General features: G+C 36.0%; 1 protein-coding gene across 2 annotated transcripts in view; it reads right to left on the bottom strand.

Moving 5' to 3' along the window:
• Nucleotides 1–26572, bottom strand: part of LOC141405495 (DNA fragmentation factor subunit alpha-like) — a 121226-nt gene extending 94654 nt beyond the window's left edge. Inside the window, exon 1 of one of the 2 annotated variants that reach the window (XM_073989887.1) lies at nt 26126–26572. In XM_073989887.1, the coding sequence (XP_073845988.1) occupies nt 26126–26155 (30 nt within the window). In that variant the 5' untranslated portion in view covers nt 26156–26572. The remainder of the gene's footprint in view (nt 1–26125) is intronic. The other variant, XM_073989889.1, reaches the window with a different exon arrangement.
• Nucleotides 26573–26915: the final 343 nt, after the last annotated feature.

Here is a 26915-nt window from a genome sequence, read left to right as displayed (position 1 = left end):
TAGACTCCGACTCCGACTCCGAAACCCTGCTTATAGAATACCGTTTAAAGGGAGTTCTGCCTCATAAAAGATTATTCAACTGGTCCTTTGCCTAAAACAAGATCAAAACCTATAAAAAAATTATTAAAATTGTTCTCTTACGCCTCTTGGAATATGCCTTAAATAGTCTTAAGCCATCTAAAATGCCCCTTGATGATCCTCTACCTAAAAGAACACCACCGCAAGATTCTTCCGGCTCATGGAAAACCTTTGGAGTTGTTGAATTGAAGTTTTCTTATAAAATAGCGTATTCAGTTAGACTGAATTAAAGTTTTCATCTAGAAACCCTGATTCCGCCTGGCTGATTACCATTGGAGCACCATTCTAAAGGATTTCATTGAGATAAAAGACCACTTGAATGGCCAAAAGACTATCTGAATGGCTCATGGAAACCACTGAAATGGTCTTTCACTTGAGGAAGTCCATTCAAACCGTCATCTCACCATTCAAGTGATCTTCCGTCTCATGGAAGACTAATCACATTACCACAGAGGGCAAAGTATAATATGAAGGAAGTCTTCAGCCTTATAGAAGATTATTAGTGTGGTCCTTCGCCCGTCTTCCTCCTTTTAGAAGACCATTTGTCATCTGAGAATCGCAGTAATCGCCTTTTAATAATCAAAGGTCTACGGTGCGAATAAGTATTTACAATACGTATTCGCCACTATGTATATCGGAGTATTTTCTCACAATTAAGTGTCTTTTAAAGCTCCATTTCTTAATTTTAACCATAAAACATAGTAGAAATGTTGTTATGACTTATAGAATACCGTTAAAAAGGAGTTCTGCCTCATAAAAGATTATTCAACTGGCCCTTTGCCTAAAACAAGATCAAAATCTATAAAAAAAATATTAAAATTGTTCTCTTACGCCTCTTTAAATAGTCTTCTGCCGTCTAAAATGCCCCTTGATGATCCTCTACCTAAAAGAACACCACCGCAAGATTCTTCCGGCTCATGGAAAACCTTAGGAGTTGTTGAATTGAAGTTTTCTTATAAAAGAACGTATTTAGTTAGAATGAATTAAAGTTTTCATGTAGAAACCCTTATTCCACCTGGCTGATTATCATCAGAGCACCATTCTGAAGGTTTTCAATGAGTCAAAAGATCACTTGAATGGCCAAAAGACTATCTGAATGGCCCATGGAAACCACTGAAATGGACTTTCGCTTGAGGAAGTCTATTCAAACTGTCATCTCACCATTCAAGTGATCTTCTGTCTTATGGAAGATTAATCACATTGCCCTCCGTCTCAAAGTATAATATTAAAGAAGTCTTCCGCCAAATATAAGTTTATTAGAGTGTTCCTATGTCCATCTTCCACCTTATATACGACCGTTGTTTATCTGTGAATCTCAGTAATCGCCTTTTAATAATCAAAGGTCTACGGTACGAATAAGTGTTAACAATACGTATACGCCACTATGTATATCGGAGTATTATCGCTCAATGTCTTTTAACCTTCCATTTCTTAATTCTAACCAAAAAAATGGTAAAAAATTGTTCTGTATTATAGAATGCCAATGAAATAATCTTCTCTCTCATAATCTTCTGTATTTTAGAAGACCTTTGATTATCTGAGAATCACAGTAATCGCCTTTTGATAATCAAAGGTCTACAGTGCGTATAAGTATTGACAGTAAGTATTCGACAATATGTATATCGGAGTATTTTGCTACAATTAAGTATATTTTAATGGCTTGTTTCTATAAGACGATTCGAATTCAAATTCTTTCCAATTACTACCAACCTCCTGTTATTGTAGGACATGTTTGTTTGACTGAAAATAAAAATAAATCAACTATTTTTCAAAAACAGAAGTTTGGTAGTAGTTTGATTGACTGGCAGTTCATCGTTAGAGCACAATTCAAATGGTCTTCAGTGAAGCAGAAACCTTCCGCCTTATAGGCGATTCTAAGTGTGGTTTTTAATTCCTCTTCCCCATTATAAATGGCCATTGGTCATCCGAGAATAGCAGTAATCGCTTTTTAATAAACAGAGGTCCACGGCGCGAATAAGTATTCGCAACACTTATTCGTCTCTATGTACATCTGTGGCAAAATGCCACAATTAAATCCCTTTTAAGTCTCCGTTTCCTAACACCAAACATAAAACACGGCAGAAATGCTGTTATGTCTTATAAAATACCCTTGAAATGGAGTTCTGCCTCATAGAAGATCATTTAAATTGTCCTTTGCCTAAAACAAGGCCTCGGCAATGATATTCTGTCTCATAAAAGCCCATTGAAATGTTCTTCCGCCTTATAAAAAGCCATTACAATGGTTCTCAAATCAATCAAGAGATCTTCTACCTCTTAGAATAACATTCAACTGTTGTTCTGACTAATATAAATATTAAAATGTTCTTCGGACATTAAAACGTCCTTTCAGCAGTTCCTAAATTCATCGAAGTCAATTCAAGCGGCACTTGATCTGCCTAAAAGAAAACCACCGAAACGGTCTTCAGGTTCGTGGAAAACCTTTGAAGTGGCTAAATTAAAGTCTTCACATGGAAGGACTTACTCAGATAGTCTTAAATTAAATTTAAATTAGCTACGAGACGGAAAACCACTTGAATATTCGGAAAGAAATCTTAATGGTCAATTATAAAGAAGTAGATTACTTTTATGACATTATATGAGTCAGAAGATCATTGTGGTGGTATGTATTATGTAAATGACCATTTGAATAATCCTATATGAGGCAAAAGACCCTTTGAGTGGTCGGAAAACCTTTTCAATGGACTTTTAAAAGGCAGAATAACATTTCTAACGTGTTTTAGGATTAACATTGAGCAATGGGGGCTTCTTAAAGGAGTTTTAATTGTGGGTAAAATAATCCATTATATGTACATTGAGGCGAATAAGTATTGGCAATACCTATACGCACCAGAGATCTTTAATTATTTAAAAACGATTGTTGTGATTCTCAGATGACCAATGGACTTCTATAAAAGGACCGTTTTAGTGGTTTTACCAAAGGCGGAGGGCCTCTTCAGTGTTCCTTTGTAGGGCGAAAGACCATTTGAATGATCTGCTATGAAGCAGAATGTCACTTCCATGGTCAGAAGTCATCTGAAGACTATTTTCTGACTTTAGAGGTCTTGTATTACAAAAAGGTTCACTTAAAAAGTATGAAGCTAAAGACTACTGAATTAATGAAAGCAACATTTTATGACAGAAGGTCATTATTTTTGTTTCCCAATTTATTCAATGTTATCAGCGCCTAAGAGCGACAAAATCGATTAGTTGTCAATGAGAGCCGTACCTAAAATTTTCTGAGCGACATTTTTGCGTTAGAAGGTCGAAGTGCTCTACGAAAATAATCCTCATTCGATTTGAACGCAGACATGTCATCTCAAAAATAAGCTAACCAATGAACAAAGATATAACGCTAATTCCTGATGGCTTACGGGGTCTCTAGCAAAAACTTCATTACACCATAACGCGGAAGTTCGACCCACGACGGTTCTGTCCTTTGGGATTCTTAATATACTCACCAAGGGCTTTCATCTCCAAAGGAATTATCTCTGCCCCAAAATTTGTGTTCACAGTGAAATAGTCAGAGGAGCATTTGAATGAATTTCTACCAGGCGGAAGATCAATTGATTGGTAAGAAACCCATAGTTATCTTTCACAAGGCACAAAAATATTTAAATGGACTGCAATGAAGTAAAGTGTGTTTGTGGTGGTCTTGTATTAAGCAAAGGACGACTTGTTTGATCTTCTGTGAGGCAGAATATCTTTTGTGTGGTCGGAGGACCCTTACAATGGACGTCTTCAAAGGAGAATAACAATTCTACCGTGCTTTGGGATTAGAATTGAGAAATGGCTGCTTAAAAAAGCTTTAATTCAGAAAAAAAAACTCCGGTATACACTGTGGCGAATAAGTTTTGTCAGTAATTATACGCACCAGAGACCTTTAATTATTTAAGAACTATTGCTGCGATTATCGGATGACCAAAGGATTTCTATAAGGCGTAAGACCTTCTTAGTGGATTTATAAAAGGCGTAGGGCCTCTCCAATGTCCATTTGATTGCTCTTCTATGAAGCAGAATATTACACACATGCTCCGAATATAGTTTGAATGGTTTTCTACAAGACAGAAGACCAGGTCAGTGGACTCGATAAGAAATTCAAATTGTGTTATTTATAATAATGTTTACATTTACATCAGAAGCATTTCTATAATGCTCGATAAGAAATTCTTTAGTTTTCTTTTAAAGAACGATATTTTTGACAGTTTTTAATACAAGGGCTTATAATATTCAGAGGAGCATATGATTGAACTTCTACCACGCAGAAGATCAATTGATTGGTAAGAAACCCATAGTTATCTTTCACAAGGCACAAAAATATTTTAATGGACTGCAATGAAGTAAAGTGTCTTTGTGGTGGTCTTGTATTAAGCAAAGGACGATTTGTTTGATCTTCTGTGAGGCAGAAAATCTATTGTGTGGTCGGAGGACCCTTACAATGGACGTCTTCAAGAAAGAATAAAATTTCTACCGTGGTTTGGGATTAGAATTGAGAAATGGATGCTTAAAAGTGTTTTAATTCTGGAAAAACCTCCCGTATACACTGTGGCGAATAAGTATTGTCAGTACTTATACGCACCAGAGACCTTTAATTATTTAAGAACTATTGCTGCGATTTCCAAATGACCAATGGATTTCTATAAGGCGTAAGACCTCCTTAGTGGATTTATTAAAGGCGTAGGACCTCTTCAATGTCCATTTGAACAATCTTCTATGAAGCAGAATATTACTTACATGGTCCGAATATAGTTTGAATGGTTTTCTACAAGAAAGAAGACCAGGTCAATGGACTTTTTCAAGCGAAAGACGACTTCATCGGTTTCCAATGACACAGAAGACTATTTGCTGGCTTTAGTGGTCGTGCATTGCATAAAGCGGCACTCGCATGGAATAAAGCTGGGGACGAATGAATTGCTGGAAACCAATTTTAAGGACAGTAGGTCATTGAAATGGGCTTGTATTAGTCAGGGGAACATTTGAATGAGTTCCTACGAGGCAGAAGATGTCTTGAATGGTCATAAAATCATCATCCACATATTTTAATGAGCTTCTATGAAGTAAAATGTCATTGTAGTGGTCTTGTATTAAGCAAAGCACGATTTTTATGATCTTCTGTAAGGCAGAATATCATTTTAACAGTGTTTTATTGTTAACATTATGAAATGAAAACTTAAATAGAGTCTTTATTGTGTAAAATACTTAGATATATAGTGGCGAATACGTATTGTCAACACTTATACGCACCAGAGACTTTTGGTTATTTAGAGGCAATTGCTGAGTGAATCTGTTGCCCATCAATAAACTTTTATTGAAATTGGCACAATATTACCGAATCGTTTAACTTTATTGAATTCTATATGAAAAACCTACAGTTGTCTTCAACTCAAAAGTAGTCTTTAGTGGTCATTAGCAAGAAATTGCAACAAGATACATTACATTTTGCAGCAGTGGCTACACACCTTGCCGTAATGGACAGGTTGAATATAAATTTTTCTATGTAGTATTCCTAGAAACCCCTTTTTCAGTCAGGCTAAATTGAATATCTTAATTCAGACAGGCTCCATTCGAGTATTCCTTAAGGAAACACTATTCAGCTGAGCACAAAAGAGATTTTCTAAAGGAAACATTGTTATTTTTGTATTGAAACACTAAATCTTTTTACTTTAGTGTAAGATTTGAATAATAAATTAAAAGATTAAGCAACCTTACAAGCCTTTAAACAATAAATTTTAAATTTTTTGTTTAAAATAGTCTGCTGTGGTGTCCTTTTCTTGAAGGATTCCACAGAACATTTTTTGATGTGAAATGCTTTGTTTTGTTATTTACATGGTTAAGTCCTTTTGTCTCAAGATTAGAAGGTTTTTGTTCTTATTTTTCAACAGTTGTTTGTTGTCGTTTGGTGTAACAAAATCTTTATCTCGTATTTTTTCCCCCAAAAAGTAGTAGACATAAGTGGAATGAGAGTAGTAGTATTTATTTAGGTAGTGTGTCCTCCCATAATGATGATGATTATGTTAAAGATGTTGAACGTTAAGTAAATGAAAACTTTGTAGACTTTGTGGGTTTCCGCCACTACTCAGACAGACGATAAAGCGCATCGCTTCATACTTCACTTCCTCCGTTTACACAAAAGACACATCAGAGATAATTTACATAAAGGCCGGAATCCTTGTGAATGGTGGGCCATCAACAGCGAAAAAGGTGGAGTAGGGATTTTTTCTTGAGAAGTTAGAGAGAAAATTTAAATGAAGACATTATCGTTTAACCCTTATACGAACAAAGCTGTCTACAAATACTGCAATGTGACTTATAATTAAACGAATATGTCATTGAGGCCCATTAACGTATACGTATACGTATTGACGTAATGAATACGCCATCCACAACAATTCCATTTAGAGAAGAGGTATAGCACAGCGTATTCGCATGGACGAAATGTATACACTCCCATGTTATGTCCTGTGTAATCTAATTCCCATATTCGTATTTCACATTCCCAATAATATTCAATGTGAATTTCAAACCCTAAGGGTTAATCCAAAACACACAAAAATTCGATTTTTCCTTGAAGAATAAGAAGAATTTACTCAAGAATTTCTTTGTAAAAGTAATTGTCCAATAACAAAAGACATTTTAAATTCAAGCTTAGACCCCCTAATGATAAACATCTGCTTGTAGCAGAAGAAAAAGAAGACATAGAAAGGACAAAAAATATACAGCACCTACTTCTAGGAAAAAAGATCCTTGTAATTTCAAATAAATACCAAACGATTTGTTGTTGTTATTTCTTTGAGTGCTACGGCTTATTTTCTTCCCTTAAGGACAGGTTGCCGTTCAAGGCTTAACAAAATTATTCTTCTTTCTGTTGTCATGTGATTTTTATCCCCAACAGAATTTTGTCTTCCATTGACAAATTTCAATAGGAGGAACAACGACAACCAACAAAAATGGCTCACGAAAACACATTCCTTGCAAAAGAATGGCATTAAAATTGCTGGGGATTTTACAAAACAGATGGGCGTTATGTAGAGCAGCAGACAAAACACCTTTTGGATTTGTGACAATTTTTTATGGTCAATTGGTTTTTGAAATCTTTGAAAAAAAACGGCACTGGTGTGTCATTCAGATAATGCCGATAAGTAAGAATAATTTAAAAAGGACGAAGGAAAGGCGAACAAGTGATATGAGCAATCAAGAGATATTGTCATAGAAAAACTTCTATTTAAGCTGGCTGGTTGTGATTTTAGAAAGAAATTGCTTTTCAGCTTGGCTTAATGGAACTCTATTCATCTGGGCTGAATTATGGTTTCCATAGGAAATCTTCAATTCAGCCTGGCTGAATAAAGGTTTCCATAGGAAATCTTCAATTCAGCCTGGCTGAATAAAGGTTTCCATAGGAAATCTTCAATTCAGCCTGGCTGAATAAAGGTTTCCATAGGAAATCTTCAATTCAGCCTGGCTGAATAAAGGTTTCCATAGGAAATCTTCAATTCAGCCTGGCTGAATAAAGGTTTCCATAGGAAATCTTCAATTCAGCCTGGCTGAATAAAGGTTTCCATAGGAAATCTTCAATTCAGCCTGGCTGAATTATGGTTTCCATCGGAAATCTTCAATTCAGTCTGGCTGAATAAAGGTTTCAATAGGAAATCTTCAATTCAGCCTGGCTGAATAAAGGTTTCCATAGGAAATCTTCAATTCAGCCTGGCTGAATTTAGGTTTCCATAGGAAACCTTCAATTCAGCCTGGCTGAATTAAGGTTTCCATAGGAAATCTTCAATTCAGCCTGGCTGAATAGAGGTTTCCATAGGAAGTCTTCAATTCAGCCTGGCTGAATAAAGGTTCCCCTGGGAAATCTTTAATTCAGCCTGGCTGAATTAAGGTTTCCATAGGAAATCTTCAATTCAGCATGGCTGAATAGAGGTTTCCGTAGGAAATCTTCAATTCAGCCTGGCTGAATAAAGGTTTCCATAGGAAATCTTCAATTCAGCCTGGCTGAATAAAGGTTTCCATAAGAAATCTTCAATTCAGCCTGGCTGAATAAATGTTTCCATAGGAAATCTTCAATTCAGCCTGGCTGAATTAAGGTTTCCATAGGAAATCGTCAATTCAGCCTGGCTGAATTAAGGTTTCCATAGGAAATCTTCAATTCAGCCTGGCTGAATTAAGGTTTCCATAGGAAATCTTCAATTCAGCCTGGCTGAATTAAGGTTTCCATAGGAAATCTTCAATTCAGCCTGGCTGAATTAAGGTTTCCATAGGAAATCTTCAATTCAGCCTGGCTGAATTAAGGTTTCCATAGGAAATCTTCAATTCAGCCTGGCTGAATTAAGGTTTCCATAGGAAATCTTCAATTCAGCCTGGCTGAATAAAGGTTTCCATGGTAAATCTGCATTGTGACCCCTGTGTTCTGCTCCCCATTATCAATTTATACTTTGTTAAATATTTTGAAAGGGTTTTTGCTGCTGCCTTTTTTATTAATTGACAACATTTTCCCAAAACTGTGGAAGAACACAAAATCACAAAACGTTCCCTCGAGGTGCCCCAAAACAAACACCCAAACGTTTTGTACTTGGCAATAAAACAAACTTTGCACCATGTCTGTCTGGAAGCCAAAACTCTTTATGGGCTTTTCAACTTAATTCCGACTGTCTGGTTCATTGGCTTTCCGTTGTAAATGTCATTCGACTTTTTGGCCACAAATTACTTTTCCAAGAATTTTAGCTTGTGTAGGCGTCTGCGTGGGAGGTACACTGAAGTAGGAGCATCATTTCAAAAATGTTATTTCAAAACACCAGAGACTTTCTTCAATGGTTGTTGACAGAAATCAACATTTAAAGAAAATAAAAAATAATGAAAAGTTCCTTCCCACGCCTCGCCTTAGAGCATCGGTGCTTGGTGAGTGTGTTTTAAAGATAACCCTAAAAAGCTTTCTTAGGAAATTCATTCATACCAAACGAAGACAAGATGAAATAGCATTGGCTATCAAGCGTAACGATATCCTTATTGACTATCAACAACGTCTTTAACAATGGAATTGGGGCCATGATGGTATGAGACTTAGGGGGGACCGGTTGGTTTGGGGGTGCTGAAATCCTTTGAAATTCTATAGCAAACTATTAGAAACGAGTTTATTTTGTAGTTGAATGCCTTCGAGCTGGTCAGACAGGCAAAAAGCGACAGACAAAAGAGAATAGTGAAACAGACTACTTGCCATGTTTTCGCATCGAATGGATAAAAGAAGAAAACCAAGCTATAGCAACAGAGACACTAATGAAAGCAAAGACGAAGTGTAGAAGTGACTCTAAGTATTTAGGATTTCCGTTTGTGATAATGGTAGTCCATATAACGACCACTTCAAGAGTCTTTGGATATTTAACAAAACAATTTACATTTAGTTTCAAATAAGTGGAAATATAATTGGGTGGCCTTTGAATAAATAATATTTGAATATACTGAACTTTTAAAATAACACTTGAAATTTATGGATATTTTGTCACTCTATTGATTTGCCAATGGAGTGGAGTCAAAGAAAGGCAATAGGAGGCCTTATTAAGCAAGACTACATTAAAGTTTTCCTATGGAACATTTCTTGTGGAAACCCTTATTCAGCCCGGCTGAAAAGAAAACCTTCTGCATTCGAACTTAACAGATGCATTCCTATCGGAAATTTGGCCAGGAAAAAACTGCAAAATCATATTTGTAATTTAAAATATAAATGTGCTGCAGTCACACACCCATCTGTATATGTATTTCTTTGTGTATGTGTGCCTGTAGTTCCCTCCGGTCACACTCATAGTTAGTCATTGTCATTTGCATATGGAACAATTTTTAAAATCCATTATCCATTTGTGCAGCATGCCACACACCGGAGGCATATTCGGGCTGGGATGAATTCACCATCAACAGTAACAACAACAAACGCAAAAACTACAAATGACGTTTATCAATTTACACACATTGCTGAATACAACACTTTATGGCGGAATAACTCAAATTGATATTCAGATAACGATAAATAAATAAAATATGTGCCGTTGTATTGGCGGCCGTTTAAAAACCGACTGTTGTTAGGAAATTTAATTTCAAATGACAATTGTTGCAAAGTTGTTACATTCAGGATATGTCATCCATACACACACACACTCACACATGTGGAAATGAATTTTTAGTCAAATGTCAAAATGTTGACCTTTGTTAGTTTTTTGAAAAATGTTATTGTAAACATTTCGTTTTCAAATTATAACTGCCTTCTTGTTGGAAATGCCAACAGATGTGGTAAGGTGGAGTAGAGAAAAACATGCTTTTGGCTACAGAGCCAAAAAAACAAGAAAACTTATTTTTTAATTCAAACAATAACACGTGTATTCACATAAAATACAATTTATTTAATTAAAATGAATATTTAAAACATAAATTTCATCTTCAGTATGAAATTCAGCCAGGCTGAATAGGAAATTTCTTTACGAAATTACTATTCAGCCATGCTGAATTGGAAATTTCTTAACGATATTAATATTCAGCCAGGCTGAATAGGAAATTTCTAAACGAAATTACTATTCAGCCAGGCTGAATAGGAAATTTCCTAACGAAATTACCATTCAGCCAGGCTGAATAGGAAATTTCCTAACGAAATTACCATTCAGCCAGGCTGAATAGGAAATTTCCTAACGAAATTACCATTCAGCCAGGCTGAATAGGAAATTTCCTAACGAAATTACCATTCAGCCAGGCTGAATAGCGAATTTCTTAATGAAATTACCATTCAGCCAGGCTGAATAGGAAATTTCCTAACGAAATTACCATTCAGCCAGGCTGAATAGGAAATTTCCTAACGAAATTACCATTCAGCCAGGCTGAATAGGAAATTTCCTAACGAAATTACCATTCAGCCAGGCTGAATAGGAAATTTCCTAACGAAATTACCATTCAGCCAGGCTGAATAGGAAATTTCCTAACGAAATTACCATTCAGCCAGGCTGAATAGGAAATTTCCTAACGAAATTACCATTCAGCCAGGCTGAATAGGAAATTTCCTAACGAAATTACCATTCAGCCAGGCTGAATAGGAAATTTCCTAACGAAATTACCATTCAGCCAGGCTGAATAGCGAATTTCTTAATGAAATTACCATTCAGCCAGGCTGAATAGGAAATTTCCTAATGAAATTACCATTCAGCCAGGCTGAATAGGAAATTTCCTAACGAAATTACCATTCAGCCAGGCTGAATAGGAAATTTCCTAACGAAATTACCATTCAGCCAGGCTGAATAGGAAATTTCCTAACGAAATTACCATTCAGCCAGGCTGAATAGGAAATTTCCTAACGAAATTACCATTCAGCCAGGCTGAATAGGAAATTTCCTAACGAAATTACCATTCAGCCAGGCTGAATAGAAAATTTCCTAACGAAATTACCATTCAGCCAGGCTGAATAGGAAATTTCCTAACGAAATTACCATTCAGCCAGGCTGAATAGGAAATTTCCTAACGAAATTACTATTCAGCCAGGCTGAATAGGAAATTTCCTAAAGAAATTACTTTTCAGCCAGGCTGAATAGGAAATTTCCTAAAGAAATTACTTTTCAGCCAGGCTGAATAGGAAATTTCTTAACGAAATTACTATTCAGCCAGGCTGAATAGGAAATTTCTTAACGAAATTACTTTTCAGCCAGGCTGAATAGGAAATTTCTTAACGAAATTACTATTCAGCCAGGCTGAATGGGAAATTTCTTAACGAAATTACTATTCAGCCAGGCTGTATAGGAAATTTCCTAACGAAATTACTATTTAGCCTGGCTGAATAGGAAAATTCTTAACGAAATTACTTTTCAGCCAGGCTGAATAGGAAATTTCTTAACGAAATTACTTTTCAGCCAGGCTGAATAGGAAATTTCTTAACGAAATTACTATTCAGCCAGGATGAATGGGAAATTTCTTAAAGAAATTACTATTCAGCCAGGCTGAATGGGAAATTTCTTAATGAAACTACTATTCAGCCAGGCTGAAAAATAAATTTCTTAACGAAATTACTATTCAGCCAGGCTGAATAGCGAATTTCTTAACGAAATTACTATTCAGCCAGGCTGAATAGCGAACTTCTTAACGAAATTACTATTCAGCCAGGCTGAATAGCGAATTTCTTAACGAAATTACTATTCAGCCAGGCTGAATAGGAAATTTCTTAACGAAATTACTATTCAGCCAGGCTGAATAGGAAATTTCTTAACGAAATTACTATTCAGCCAGGCTGAATAGGAAATTTCTTAACGAAATTACTATTCAGCCAGGCTGAATAGGAAATTTCTTAACGAAATTACTATTCAGCCAGGCTGAATAGGAAATTTCTTAACGAAATTACTATTCAGCCACGCTGAATAGCGAATTTCTTAACGAAATTACTATTCAGCCAGGCTGAATAGCGAATTTCTTAACGAAATTACTATTCAGCCAGGCGGAATAGCGAATTTCTTAACGAAATTACTATTCAGCCAGGCTGAATAGCGAATTTCTTAACGAAATTACTATTCAGCCAGGCTGAATAGCGAATTTCTTAACGAAATTACTATTCAGCCAGGCTGAATAGGAAATTTCCTAACGAAATTACCATTCAGCCAGGCTCAATAGGAAATTTCCTAACGAAATTACCATTCAACCAAGCTGAATAGGAAATTTCCTAACGAAATTACCATTCAGCCAAGCTGAATAGGAAATTTCCTAACGAAATTACCATTCAGCCAAGCTGAATAGGAAATTTCCTAACGAAATTACCATTCAGCCAGGCTGATTAGGAAATTTCCTAACGAAATTACTATTCAGCCAGGCTGAATAGGAAATTTCTTAACGAAATTACTATTCAGCCAGGCTGAATAGGAAATTTCTTAACGAAATTACTATTCAGCCAGGCTGAATAGGAAATTTCTTAACGAAATTACTATTCAGCCAGGCTGAATAGGAAATTTCCTAACGAAATTACCATTCAGCCAGGCTGATTAGGAAATTTCCTAACGAAATTACTATTCAGCCAGGCTGAATAGGAAATTTCTTAACGAAATTACTATTCAGCCAGGCTGAATAGGAAATTTCTTAACGAAATTACCATTCAGCCAAGCTGAATAGGAAATTTCCTAACGAAATTACCATTCAGCCAGGCTGATTAGGAAATTTCCTAACGAAATTACCATTCAGCCAGGCTGATTAGGAAATTTCCTAACGAAATTACCATTCAGCCAGGCTGAATAGGAAATTTCCTAACGAAATTACCATTCAGCCAGGCTGAATAGCGAATTTCTTAATGAAATTACCATTCAGCCAGGCTGAATAGGAAATTTCCTAACGAAATTACCATTCAGCCAGGCTGAATAGGAAATTTCCTAACGAAATTACCATTCAGCCAGGCTGAATAGGAAATTTCCTAACGAAATTACCATTCAGCCAGGCTGAATAGGAAATTTCCTAACGAAATTACCATTCAGCCAGGCTGAATAGGAAATTTCCTAACGAAATTACCATTCAGCCAGGCTGAATAGGAAATTTCCTAACGAAATTACCATTCAGCCAGGCTGAATAGGAAATTTCCTAACGAAATTACTATTCAGCCAGGCTGAATAGGAAATTTCTTAAAGAAATTACTTTTCAGCCAGGCTGAATAGGAAATTTCTTAACGAAATTACTATTCAGCCAGGCTGAATAGGAAATTTCTTAACGAAATTACTTTTCAGCCAGGCTGAATAGGAAATTTCTTAACGAAATTACTATTCAGCCAGGCTGAATGGGAAATTTCTTAACGAAATTACTATTCAGCCAGGCTGTATAGGAAATTTCCTAACGAAATTACTATTTAGCCTGGCTGAATAGGAAAATTCTTAACGAAATTACTTTTCAGCCAGGCTGAATAGGAAATTTCTTAACGAAATTACTTTTCAGCCAGGCTGAATAGGAAATTTCTTAACGAAATTACTATTCAGCCAGGATGAATGGGAAATTTCTTAAAGAAATTACTATTCAGCCAGGCTGAATGGGAAATTTCTTAATGAAACTACTATTCAGCCAGGCTGAAAAATAAATTTCTTAACGAAATTACTATTCAGCCAGGCTGAATAGCGAATTTCTTAACGAAATTACTATTCAGCCAGGCTGAATAGCGAACTTCTTAACGAAATTACTATTCAGCCAGGCTGAATAGCGAATTTCTTAACGAAATTACTATTCAGCCAGGCTGAATAGGAAATTTCTTAACGAAATTACTATTCAGCCAGGCTGAATAGGAAATTTCTTAACGAAATTACTATTCAGCCAGGCTGAATAGGAAATTTCTTAACGAAATTACTATTCAGCCAGGCTGAATAGGAAATTTCTTAACGAAATTACTATTCAGCCAGGCTGAATAGGAAATTTCTTAACGAAATTACTATTCAGCCAGGCTGAATAGGAAATTTCTTAACGAAATTACTATTCAGCCAGGCTGAATAGGAAATTTCTTAACGAAATTACTATTCAGCCAGGCTGAATAGGAAATTTCTTAACGAAATTACTATTCAGCCAAGCTGAATAGGAAATTTCTTAACGAAATTACTATTCAGCCAGGCTGAATAGGAAATTTCTTAACGAAATTACTATTCAGCCAGGCTGAATAGGAAATTTCTTAACGAAATTACTATTCAGCCAGGCTGAATAGGAAATTTCTTAACGAAATTACTATTCAGCCAGGCTGAATAGGAAATTTCTTAACGAAATTACTATTCAGCCAGGCTGAATAGGAAATTTCTTAACGAAATTACTATTCAGCCAGGCTGAATAGGAAATTTCCTAACGAAATTACCATTCAGCCAGGCTGAATAGGAAATTTCTTAACAAAATTACTATTCAGCCAGGCTGAATAGCGAATTTCTTAACGAAATTACTATTCAGCCAGGCTGAATAGCGAATTTCTTAACGAAATTACTATTCAGCCAGGCTGAATAGCGAATTTCTTAACGAAATTACTATTCAGCCAGGCGGAATAGCGAATTTCTTAACGAAATTACTATTCAGCCAGGCTGAATAGCGAATTTCTTAACGAAATTACTATTCAGCCAGGCTGAATAGCGAATTTCTTAACGAAATTACTATTCAGCCAGGCTGAATAGGAAATTTCCTAACGAAATTACCATTCAGCCAGGCTGAATAGGAAATTTCCTAACGAAATTACCATTCAACCAAGCTGAATAGGAAATTTCCTAACGAAATTACCATTCAGCCAAGCTGAATAGGAAATTTCCTAACGAAATTACCATTCAGCCAAGCTGAATAGGAAATTTCCTAACGAAATTACCATTCAGCCAGGCTGATTAGGAAATTTCCTAACGAAATTACTATTCAGCCAGGCTGAATAGGAAATTTCTTAACGAAATTACTATTCAGCCAGGCTGAATAGGAAATTTCTTAACGAAATTACCATTCAGCCAAGCTGAATAGGAAATTTCCTAACGAAATTACCATTCAGCCAGGCTGATTAGGAAATTTCCTAACGAAATTACCATTCAGCCAGGCTGATTAGGAAATTTCCTAACGAAATTACCATTCAGCCAGGCTGATTAGGAAATTTCCTAACGAAATTACTATTCAGCCAGGCTGAATAGGAAATTTCTTAACGAAATTACTATTCAGCCAGGCTGAATAGGAAATTTCTTAACGAAATTACTATTCAGCCAGGCTGAATAGGAAATTTCTTAACGAAATTACTATTCAGCCAGGCTGAATAGGAAATTTCTTAACGAAATTACTATTCAGCCAGGCTGAATAGGAAATTTCTTAACGAAATTACTATTCAGCCAGGCTGAATAGGAAATTTCTTAACGAAATTACTATTCAGCCAGGCTGAATAGGAAATTTCCTAACGAAATTTGGAAATTTCTTAGCGAAATTACTATTCAGCCAGGCTGAATTGGAAATTTCCTAATGAAATTACCATTCAGCCAGGCTGAATAGGAAATTTCCTAATGAAATTACCATTCAGCTAGGCTGAATAGGAAATTTCTTAACGAAATTACTATTCAGCCAGGCTGAATAGGAAATTTCCTAACGAAATTACTATTCAGCCAGGCTGACTAGGAAATTTCCTAACGAAATTACCATTCAGCCAGGCTGAATAGGAAATTTCCTAACGAAATTACCATTCAGCCAAGCTGAATAGGAAATTTCCTAACGAAATTACCATTCAGCCAAGCTGAATAGGAAATTTCCTAACGAAATTACCATTCAGCCAAGCTGAATAGGAAATTTCCTAACGAAATTACCATTCAGCCAGGCTGATTAGGAAATTTCCTAACGAAATTACTATTCAGCCAGGCTGAATAGGAAATTTCTTAACGAAATTACTATTCAGCCAGGCTGAATAGGAAATTTCTTAACGAAATTACTATTCAGCCAGGCTGAATAGGAAATTTCTTAACGAAATTACTATTCAGCCAGGCTGAATAGGAAATTTCTTAACGAAATTACTATTCAGCCAGGCTGAATAGGAAATTTCTTAACGAAATTACTATTCAGCCAGGCTGAATAGGAAATTTCTTAACGAAATTACTATTCAGCCAGGCTGAATAGGAAATTTCTTAACGAAATTACTATTCAGCCAGGCTGAATAGGAAATTTCTTAACGAAATTTGGAAATTTCTTAGCGAAATTACTATTCAGCCAGGCTGAATTGGAAATTTCCTAATGAAATTACCATTCAGCCAGGCTGAATAGGAAATTTCCTAATGAAATTACCATTCAGCTAGGCTGAATAGGAAATTTCTTAACGAAATTACTATTCAGCCAGGCTGAATAGGAAATTTCCTAACGAAATTACTATTCAGCCAGGCTGACTAGGAAATTTCCTAACGAAATTACCATTCAGCCAGGCTGAATAGGAAATTTCCTAACGAAATTACCATTCAGCCAAGCTGAATAGGAAATTTCCTAACGAAATTACCATTCAGCCAAGCTGAATAGGAAATTTCCTAACGAAATTACCATTCAGCCAAGCTGAATAGGAAATTTCCTAACGAAATTACCATTCAGCCAGGCTGATTAGGAAATTTCCTAACGAAATTACTATTCAGCCAGGCTGAATAGGAAATTTCTTAACGAAATTACTATTCAGCCAGGCTGAATAGGAAATTTCTTAACGAAATTACTATTCAGCCAGGCTGAATAGGAAATTTCTTAACGAAATTACTATTCAGCCAGGCTGAATAGGAAATTTCTTAACGAAATTACTATTCAGCCAGGCTGAATAGGAAATTTCTTAACGAAATTACTATTCAGCCAGGCTGAATAGGAAATTTCTTAACGAAATTACTATTCAGCCAGGCTGAATAGGAAATTTCTTAACGAAATTACTATTCAGCCAGGCTGAATAGGAAATTTCTTAACGAAATTACTATTCAGCCAGGCTGAATAGGAAATTTCTTAACGAAATTACTATTCAGCCAGGCTGAATAGGAAATTTCTTAACGAAATTACTATTCAGCCAGGCTGAATAGGAAATTTCTTAACGAAATTACTATTCAGCCAGGCTGAATAGGAAATTTCTTAACGAAATTACTATTCAGCCAGGCTGAATAGGAAATTTCTTAACGAAATTACCATTCAGCCAGGCTGATTAGGAAATTTCCTAACGAAATTACCATTCAGCCAGGCTGATTAGGAAATTTCCTAACGAAATTACTATTCAGCCAAGCTGAATAGGAAATTTCCTAACGAAATTACCATTCAGCCAGGCTGATTAGGAAATTTCCTAACGAAATTACCATTCAGCCAGGCTGATTAGGAAATTTCCTAACGAAATTACTATTCAGCCAGGCTGAATAGGAAATTTCTTAACGAAATTACTATCCAGCCAGGCTGAATAGGAAATTTCTTAACGAAATTACTATTCAGCCAGGCTGAATAGGAAATTTCTTAACGAAATTACTATTCAGCCAGGCTGAATAGGAAATTTCTTAACGAAATTACTATTCAGCCAGGCTGAATAGGAAATTTCTTAACGAAATTACTATTCAGCCAGGCTGAATAGGAAATTTCTTAACGAAATTACTATTCAGCCAGGCTGAATAGGAAATTTCTTAACGAAATTACTATTCAGCCAGGCTGAATAGGAAATTTCTTAACGAAATTACTATTCAGCCAGGCTGAATAGGAAATTTCTTAACGAAATTACTATTCAGCCAGGCTGAATAGGAAATTTCTTAACGAAATTACTATTCAGCCAGGCTGAATAGGAAATTTCTTAACGAAATTACTATTCAGCCAGGCTGAATAGGAAATTTCTTAACGAAATTACTATTCAGCCAGGCTGAATAGGAAATTTCTTAACGAAATTACTATTCAGCCAGGCTGAATAGGAAATTTCTTAACGAAATTACCATTCAGCCAGGCTGATTAGGAAATTTCCTAACGAAATTACCATTCAGCCAGGCTGATTAGGAAATTTCCTAACGAAATTACTATTCAGCCAAGCTGAATAGGAAATTTCCTAACGAAATTACCATTCAGCCAGGCTGATTAGGAAATTTCCTAACGAAATTACCATTCAGCCAGGCTGATTAGGAAATTTCCTAACGAAATTACTATTCAGCCAGGCTGAATAGGAAATTTCTTAACGAAATTACTATTCAGCCAGGCTGAATAGGAAATTTCTTAACGAAATTACTATTCAGCCAGGCTGAATAGGAAATTTCTTAACGAAATTACTATTCAGCCAGGCTGAATAGGAAATTTCTTAACGAAATTACTATTCAGCCAGGCTGAATAGGAAATTTCTTAACGAAATTACTATTCAGCCAGGCTGAATAGGAAATTTCTTAACGAAATTACTATTCAGCCAGGCTGAATAGGAAATTTCGTTATGAAATTTCCAATTCAGCCATGCTGAATAGTGATTTACATTGGAAATTTCCAATCCAGCCTCGTTGAATAATGATTTCGATAGGAAATTTGCTATTCAGCCGTGGCATTTGATGTGTGTTGTGATTTATCACAATAACATCATTTTAACATTAGAGCAAACATAACATATTGTTCTCAAGAACCTAATCGCCCATCATCATCATTCCTGTTAATGTTGTGTCCTTGTCAACTAATTTTGAAATCCATGTGAAATGAAGCTAACGACAAATACAACGAAATGCTATTTAGAAACAAAAACTAGTAACACTAACAGAAATGTCCTCAGAGACGGAGGAATAAAAAAACAATGGAAATGTTTTAAATTGTTATGATAAGTTACTTTTAGGTTATTTTCTCTTTTCAACGAATTCCAATGATATGCCAACAGATATTTCTGAAATGTATATTGCTATTTTTATACATAAATATATTTTATGCAATCCATTAAATCATTTTGCAATCATAGACGTGTGACATATTTGTGACATGAATTGCCATGGTCCACAGGCCAGATACGAGGGTGGAGTGAGAAATTTTTCTTTGGAATATAAAACACTTGTTTCTTCTGAATATAGGCAACAACAGTTCTTGGTCTAAATAAAGTCGCTTACATTGTTGGAATACCATTCCAAAACTTCCCCTCCACCCCTCGCATAGCTAATATTTTATTCAATGATGTGTAAAAATGTAGATGGATTTTTCTATAAATTTCCATTTGCATAAATGCCATGGCAAAAGGACGGATATGCATAACTATGGCACATAAAAACAACTAAGTGGCTTATAAGTAATAACTAGTTAAGTGAAATTTCTCACGAAGAGGGAAATGGAAGGATAAAAAGGAATCAATTTGATGAACATGAATAGAAATGGAATCATTTTAACGAATAACTTGGAATTCATAAACAATTTTTATTAAGAATTCTCTTCTGGGGAGAGGAACAACACATCTTTGACAACTTCTTCCCTTTCTCTTTCCCTATTCTTCTTTACAAAAAAAAAAAATAGGTATCCAAAAATATTATCTATATTGCTGACACAGGAAACTAAAAATAGAATACATAAAAAGCAATAAAAACAACATTCCTGAAAGGAAATATGCAAATGTGTGCGTGGTTAACATATTTCACTTCAGGCATTCAATGATATTGAATTCTATTTTCGCATTGTAATCAATAAGCGTGGATTTTTATGATACCTCAGGCATAAATTTAGGATAAAGCGCATTTTCCTCAAAAAATTACCATTCAGCAAAGCTGAATCAACAATTTCCTATAGAAGGCAATAAACAGCAGAAATGAATGAATTCCTATTAAAATTACTATTCAGCCATGCTGAGTTGGAAATTTCCCATGGAAATCAGTATAGAAATCACAATTCAGCCAGGCTGAATTGAAGATTTCCTATGGAAACCTCTATTCAGCCAGGCTGAATTGAAGATTTCCTATGGAAACCTCTATTCAGCCAGGCTGAATTGAAGATTTCCTATGGAAACCTCTATTCAGCCAGGCTGAATTGAAGATTTCCTACGGAAACCTCTATTCAGCCAGGCTGAATTGAAGATTTCCTACGGAAACCTCTATTCAGCCAGGCTGAATTGAAGATTTCCTACGGAAACCTCTATTCAGCCAGGCTGAATTGAAGATTTCCTACGGAAACCTCTATTCAGCCAGGCTGAATTGAAGATTTCCTACGGAAACCTCTATTCAGCCAGGCTGAATTGAAGATTTCCTACGGAAACCTCTATTCAGCCAGGCTGAATTGAAGATTTCCTACGGAAACCTCTATTCAGCCAGGCTGAATTGAAGATTTCCTACGGAAACCTCTATTCAGCCAGGCTGAATTGAAGATTTCCTACGGAAACCTCTATTCAGCCAGGCTGAATTGAAGATTTCCTATGGAAACCTCTATTCAGCCAAGCTGAATTGAGGATTTCCTATGGAAACCTCTAGTCAGCCAGGCTGAATTGAAGATTTCCTATGGAAACCTCTATTCAGCCAGGCTGAATTGAAGATTTCCTATGGAAACCTCTATTCAGCCAGGCTGAATTGAAGATTTCCTATGGAAACCTCTATTCAGCCAGGCTGAATTGAAGATTTCCTATGGAAACCTCTATTCAGCCAGGCTGAATTGAAGATTTCCTATGGAAACCTCTATTCAGCCAGGCTGAATTGAAGATTTCCTATGGAAACCTCTATTCAGCCAGGCTGAATTGAAGATTTCCTATGGAAACCTCTATTCAGCCAGGCTGAATTGAAGATTTCCTATGGAAACCTCTATTCAGCCAGGCTGAATTGAAGATTTCCTATGGAAACCTCTATTCAGCCAGGCTGAATTGAAGATTTCCTATGGAAACCTTAATTCAGCCAGGCTGAATTGAAGATTTCCTATGGAAACCTCTATTCAGCCAGGCTGAATTGAAGATTTCCTATGGAAACCTCTATTCAGCCAGGCTGAATTGAAGATTTCCTATGGAAACCTCTATTCAGCCAGGCTGAATTGAAGTTTTCCTATGGAAACCTTTATTCAGCCAGGCTGAATTGAAGTTTTCCTATGGAAACCTTTTTTCAGCCGGGCTGAATTGAAGTTTTCCTATGGAAACCTTTATTCAGCCGGGCTGAATTGAAGTTTTCCTATGGAAACCTTTATTCAGCCGGGCTGAATTGAAGTTTTCCTATGGAAACCTTTATTCAGCCGGGCTGAATTGAAGTTTTCCTATGGAAACCTTTATTCAGCCTGGCTGAATAGGAAATCTTCAATTCAGCCTGGCTGAATAGAGGTTTCCATAGGAAATCTTCAATTCAGCCTGGCTGAATAGAGGTTTCCATAGGAAATCTTCAATTCAGCCTGGCTGAATAGAGGTTTCCATAGGAAATCTTCAATTCAGCCTGGCTGAATAGAGGTTTCCATAGGAAATCTTCAATTCAGCCTGGCTGAATAGAGGTTTCCATAGGAAATCTTCAATTCAGCCTGGCTGAATAGAGGTTTCCATAGGAAATCTTCAATTCAGCCTGGCTGAATAGAGGTTTCCATAGGAAATCTTCAATTCAGCCTGGCTGAATAGAGGTTTCCATAGGAAATCTTCAATTCAGCCTGGCTGAATAGAGGTTTCCATAGGAAATCTTCAATTCAGCCTGGCTGAATAGAGGTTTCCATAGGAAATCTTCTATTCAGCCAGGTTGAATTGATGATTTCCAATAGAATTTAATTTAATTTTCCTATGTAATCATCCGAAATTAAGCTTTTCGTTTAGAGCTCATTATTCAGCTTATCTTTACTCGTATTTATGTTTTTATTTTTTAGCCACTGTTCAGTCTTGCTTAATAAATGTTTTCTCTTCTATTTTTATTCACTTGCTGTAGGTGTATCCTGATTACTTTTTTTTACCTGAAATTGGCACAAACTCACGTTTAGAAGATTTATTTTCCCCCGCTCGATGCTCATATTTACTTTATTTATAGCCCGTGTATTTTTTTCTCTAGTATTGTTGGGAGGAACCTTGAGAGAGCTAAAAATATTTAGGCTTTAACAAAATGTAGGGGATAAGGTTGTATTTTTAATAAAATTGTATGGCCTCTTTTTTCTTAGAAAAGCTTTGCAAGTGTGGCCGCCGTTAAATGCCAATCAATTTCGAACTTTTGCCTTGCCTTTTTTTGGTTCACATTTATGGATTAATAATTGAAGCCAACCCGCTATGCATTGCCTGTTCAAAATCAATCGCTCAGCCTGCTTTTAATTTGCTGCTGTGTCATTTGATTGGCATTTTTCATTTCGATAAAACTGACAGATGTTACAGCTTTGTACAGCTTTGCCCTTCTACCACGCAAGAAAAAAACACGAGCTCAGAGCAATTAGAGTAATTAATTGAAAAATTCATTGCATACTTTTAGGATGTATGTGTGTGCTTTTAGCAAAGGTAAAGGTTAATTTGATTGTTTTTGAGAGTGAGTTGCCTTTTTTGATTTTGTTTTGGTTTCGTATCGCAGTAAAGGACAATGTGTGTGGCATACTTTTAGGGATGAATTTTTGAAATGAGAGAAAACTTAAGTATACTTAAGGGAACTTAATTAATTTACATTTAAAATGGGGTTTTAAAGCCAAAGAGAAAGGATTTCCAATTAAAATTCCAATGGTGTTTGTTTTTGCAGTTCTTAGAATAAGAAATTAATTTTTAAATTTCCTTGGCATTCTTAATAGGCCAAAAGCTGATTTGTTTCCTTTGAATTTCAATGAATTGAGAAATAAAAATATCTCATTATCACAGCATAATATTTGTCTAAAAATTACAATTAAATGTCAATTACTTAGGGGCGATCAAGGAGAGCTTCTAGCTATAGGCTATGACCTTCTTTACTCGCTCCAGTTTTACCCAACAAAACAGTAACGTTAAGTTATTTCCATCATTTATTAACTTGCAACGAAACAAAGCCTAAAGGGAAATTAGGCAAAGTGCCATGAGTCTCAAAAACAAAGGACTACAGCAGTGTGACTGACATTTCATTTGTCTGACTGAATGTCTTGACGTCAAGTTAAGCAAAACATTTTTTAAGAATCACATCAATATTAAATGGAGGCGTTAAACAATTGTCACAAGTCATGGCAGCAGACCAGACAGGCAGATGGCAACGCCCTTTTAGCCTTGAAGTAGGCACTAGAATTGTTGTTTGCATATTTGTTGTGACAACAACAAGAAAATAATTGGCTATTTAACACAACACTTTTCATATTTACAATACAATACAACAACGACAACAAGAATGCCATTCATTCTTTCATTCATTTACAAACGAATCCAATCCGATCCTTGTTGCTGCTGATGCTGTTGTTGATTGTGGCTATTGAACCGCTTATTGTTCTTAGTTATTTTACCTTTTTTACATTTGATGCCAAAAAATGGGGAGAATGAAAAAAAAACCCAAAAGGCAAGGCAGCATTGCGAATTGTGGTAGTGGCGGCGTTGCTGATGGCTGGTGATGTTCTGTGGTATAAAAACCAGCTTTTCGTAGTCTATGACCGGCAAGGACGAACACAAGTATCTGTGTTTGTGTGTGTGCATTGTAAATGAAACTACCTTTCACAAAAAAATACAGAAAATATTGTAACCGTTGATTGGAATTCAAACAAACCATTGAAGTCTTATGTTTGAAGTGGTTATACGACTATAACATCTGAACAAACAATGTTTGCTCAACAAAATGTTGTATGCTGGGCCAAAACTTTTTTTGTGGTTTTCATTCGTTTCATTCAAGCATTCATTCATTCATCAATAACGAAGTTCTTTTGGTAGAGCAAGTGGTTGAAAGATAAAAAATTAATAACCTTACACTAATGAATGGATTTAAACAAAAAAAATCAAAATCAACAAAAAAAAAATATCAAATTTCCTATGGAAATCACTATTCAGCCAGGCTGAATAACAATTTTCCCATGGAAAACCTTATTCAGCCAGGCTGAATAGCAATTTACACATGGAAAACCGTATTCAGCCAGACTGAATAGCAATTTTCCCATGGAAACCCGTATTCAGCCAGGCTGAATTGAAGTTTTCCTATGGAAAACCCCATTCAGCCAGGCTGAATTGAAGTTTACCTATGGAAAATCCCATTCAGCCAGGCTGAATTGAAGTTTTTCAGCCAGGCTGAATTGAAGTTTTCCTATGGAAAACCCCATTCAGCCAGGCTGAATTGAAGTTTTCCTATGGAAAACCCCATTCAGCCAGGCTGAATTGAAGTTTTCCTATGGAAAACCCCATTCAGCCAGGCTGAATTGAAGTTTTCCTATGGAAAACCCCATTCAGCCAGGCTGAATTGAAGTTTTCCTATGGAAAACCCCATTCAGCCAGGCTGAATTGAAGTTTTCCTATGGAAAACCCCATTCAGCCAGGCCGAATTGAAGTTTTCCTATGGAAAACCCCATTCAGCCAGGCTGAATTGAAGTTTTCCTATGGAAAACCCCATTCAGCCAGGCTGAATTGAAGTTTTCCTATGGAAAACCCCATTCAGCCAGGCTGAATTGAAGTTTTCCTATGGAAAACCCCATTCAGCCAGGCTGAATTGAAGTTTTCCTATGGAAAACCCCATTCAGCCAGGCTGAATTGAAGTTTTCCTATGGAAAACCCCATTCAGCCAGGCTGAATTGAAGTTTTCCTATGGAAAACCCCATTCAGCCAGGCTGAATTGAAGTTTTCCTATGGAAAACCCCATTCAGCCAGGCTGAATTGAAGTTTTCCTATGGAAAACCCCTATTCAGCCACCTGTTTTCCCATGTAAATCCTTATTGAGCCATGGTGAATTGCAATTTTTCCATGGAAACCTTATTCAGTCATGCTGAATTGCAATTTTCCCATGGAAAAACCTTATTCAGCCAGGCTGAATTGCAATTTTCCTATAGAAAATCTTTTTCAGCCAGGCTTAATAGACGTTTTCTTATAGAAATCCTTATTTAGCCAGTCTGAAGTATTGTTTTCTTGTGGAAGCCCTAATTCGCTTATATTACATTTACACTTTCTCACAAAAACTTTTTAAACCTCTTTTTTATTTAAATTAAATGCAAATAACTTCTTTAGGATTTAAATTTTTTTTAATTAAGGCACAACGAAGCTCCAGCAGCCGTTGCATGTACTCACATGTGGCTTTGGGGGTTCTTCTTTAAATTTTATGACGTATAAAGAGCATATCTGAATACAGAGCGCTCTCTTTATTTAAAATGCAAAATTTTGTTAGACCCCCAAAACATTTGTTTTTGTGTTCTCTTAAATAAATAATGAGAACAAAAACAACAACAACAACACCAGAAACACAACAACAGCAGCAATACAGAAGGCAAGGCAAGACAGTCAGCCAGCCAGGCTGCCAGACATACAGAAGACAACATCATTAGGGGAGGGTATGGTGTAGACCATAAATTCCAAAATAAATGTGGCGAAAAATGACACTGTTCAATTTATTTACTTTTAAAATATGTTTATTTTTGTTAAATTTTGTTGAAAAAAGGAACTTGTTTAGCCTTGTTTGATTTTGCTACCCTTTGAACCACCCCTTGCTTTATGTTTAAGTTGAAGTTTCTTTTTATTTTTTCTATGTTTTACGAGGTTAACACTCTCATTATGTTGTTGCTGTTATTATTGGGGTTAACAACTTACTTTAAAAGGCTTTTTGTTGTCAGCTTCCATTTTTGTTGCTGCAACGACGAAGTCTGTGTAAATTTTTTTCTTAAAACACTTTTATCTGGAATTTAAAATAAATTCCAAACACTATTTTTTCGTTTGCTTCTTTGTTTTGTTGTTGTTTTACACTTCACTTTTGTTTAGAAAACCACAATATTTGCTATATTTTTTCTTTCTTCTTGCCTCACTGCACTGCACTTGGTTGGACTTGTGTGTCAAACAGAGTGTTCTTTGTTTCAAAAATTCTTTCTTTCTTTACTTTGTCCCGAATTTTTGGGGAGAACAACTTGAACGAGCACCGGTTGAACTTAAAATGAGCTTCACTTTAACATGTGTTTCATTATTATACTGTTATAACATTGCAATTCTCCTGTAGGTAGGTTTGTGTGTGCCACACACTGGCTCCACCAAATTGTTGTAAATGAAGAGAGAAAGAGCCAGAGTCATTGTTGGAGATAATAGCTCTCTTAATATAACTGTACTCATTGATGATTGAGAGCCCCAAAAACCAATGATGCGGACAAACGAAACGGTATTATGGTATTGATAGAGACTCTCTGTCCTTTTCTCAATAACGGTAGATATAATGTAAGAAGGCATCCATGTTATTTGTTGTCACGTCAACAAACCGTAGTGAGCATGTTTGACCAAAACATTTCTAGTAACATCTGGCCGCCTCTTTTGCATTGTATGTTGCCGCTGTGGTTTTCTTTGTTGTTCGTCGTCCGTCCTATAGCCCCAATTTCGCATTATTTGTTTACAAAAA

This window comes from Musca autumnalis, unplaced genomic scaffold (genome assembly GCF_047663935.1).
Source record: "Musca autumnalis isolate F117 unplaced genomic scaffold, ASM4766393v1 scaffold_5, whole genome shotgun sequence".
Lineage (NCBI taxonomy): Eukaryota > Metazoa > Arthropoda > Insecta > Diptera > Muscidae > Musca > Musca autumnalis.
Note: the sequence above shows the minus strand (reverse complement) of the source record. Positions and strands in the feature narration are given on the sequence as shown.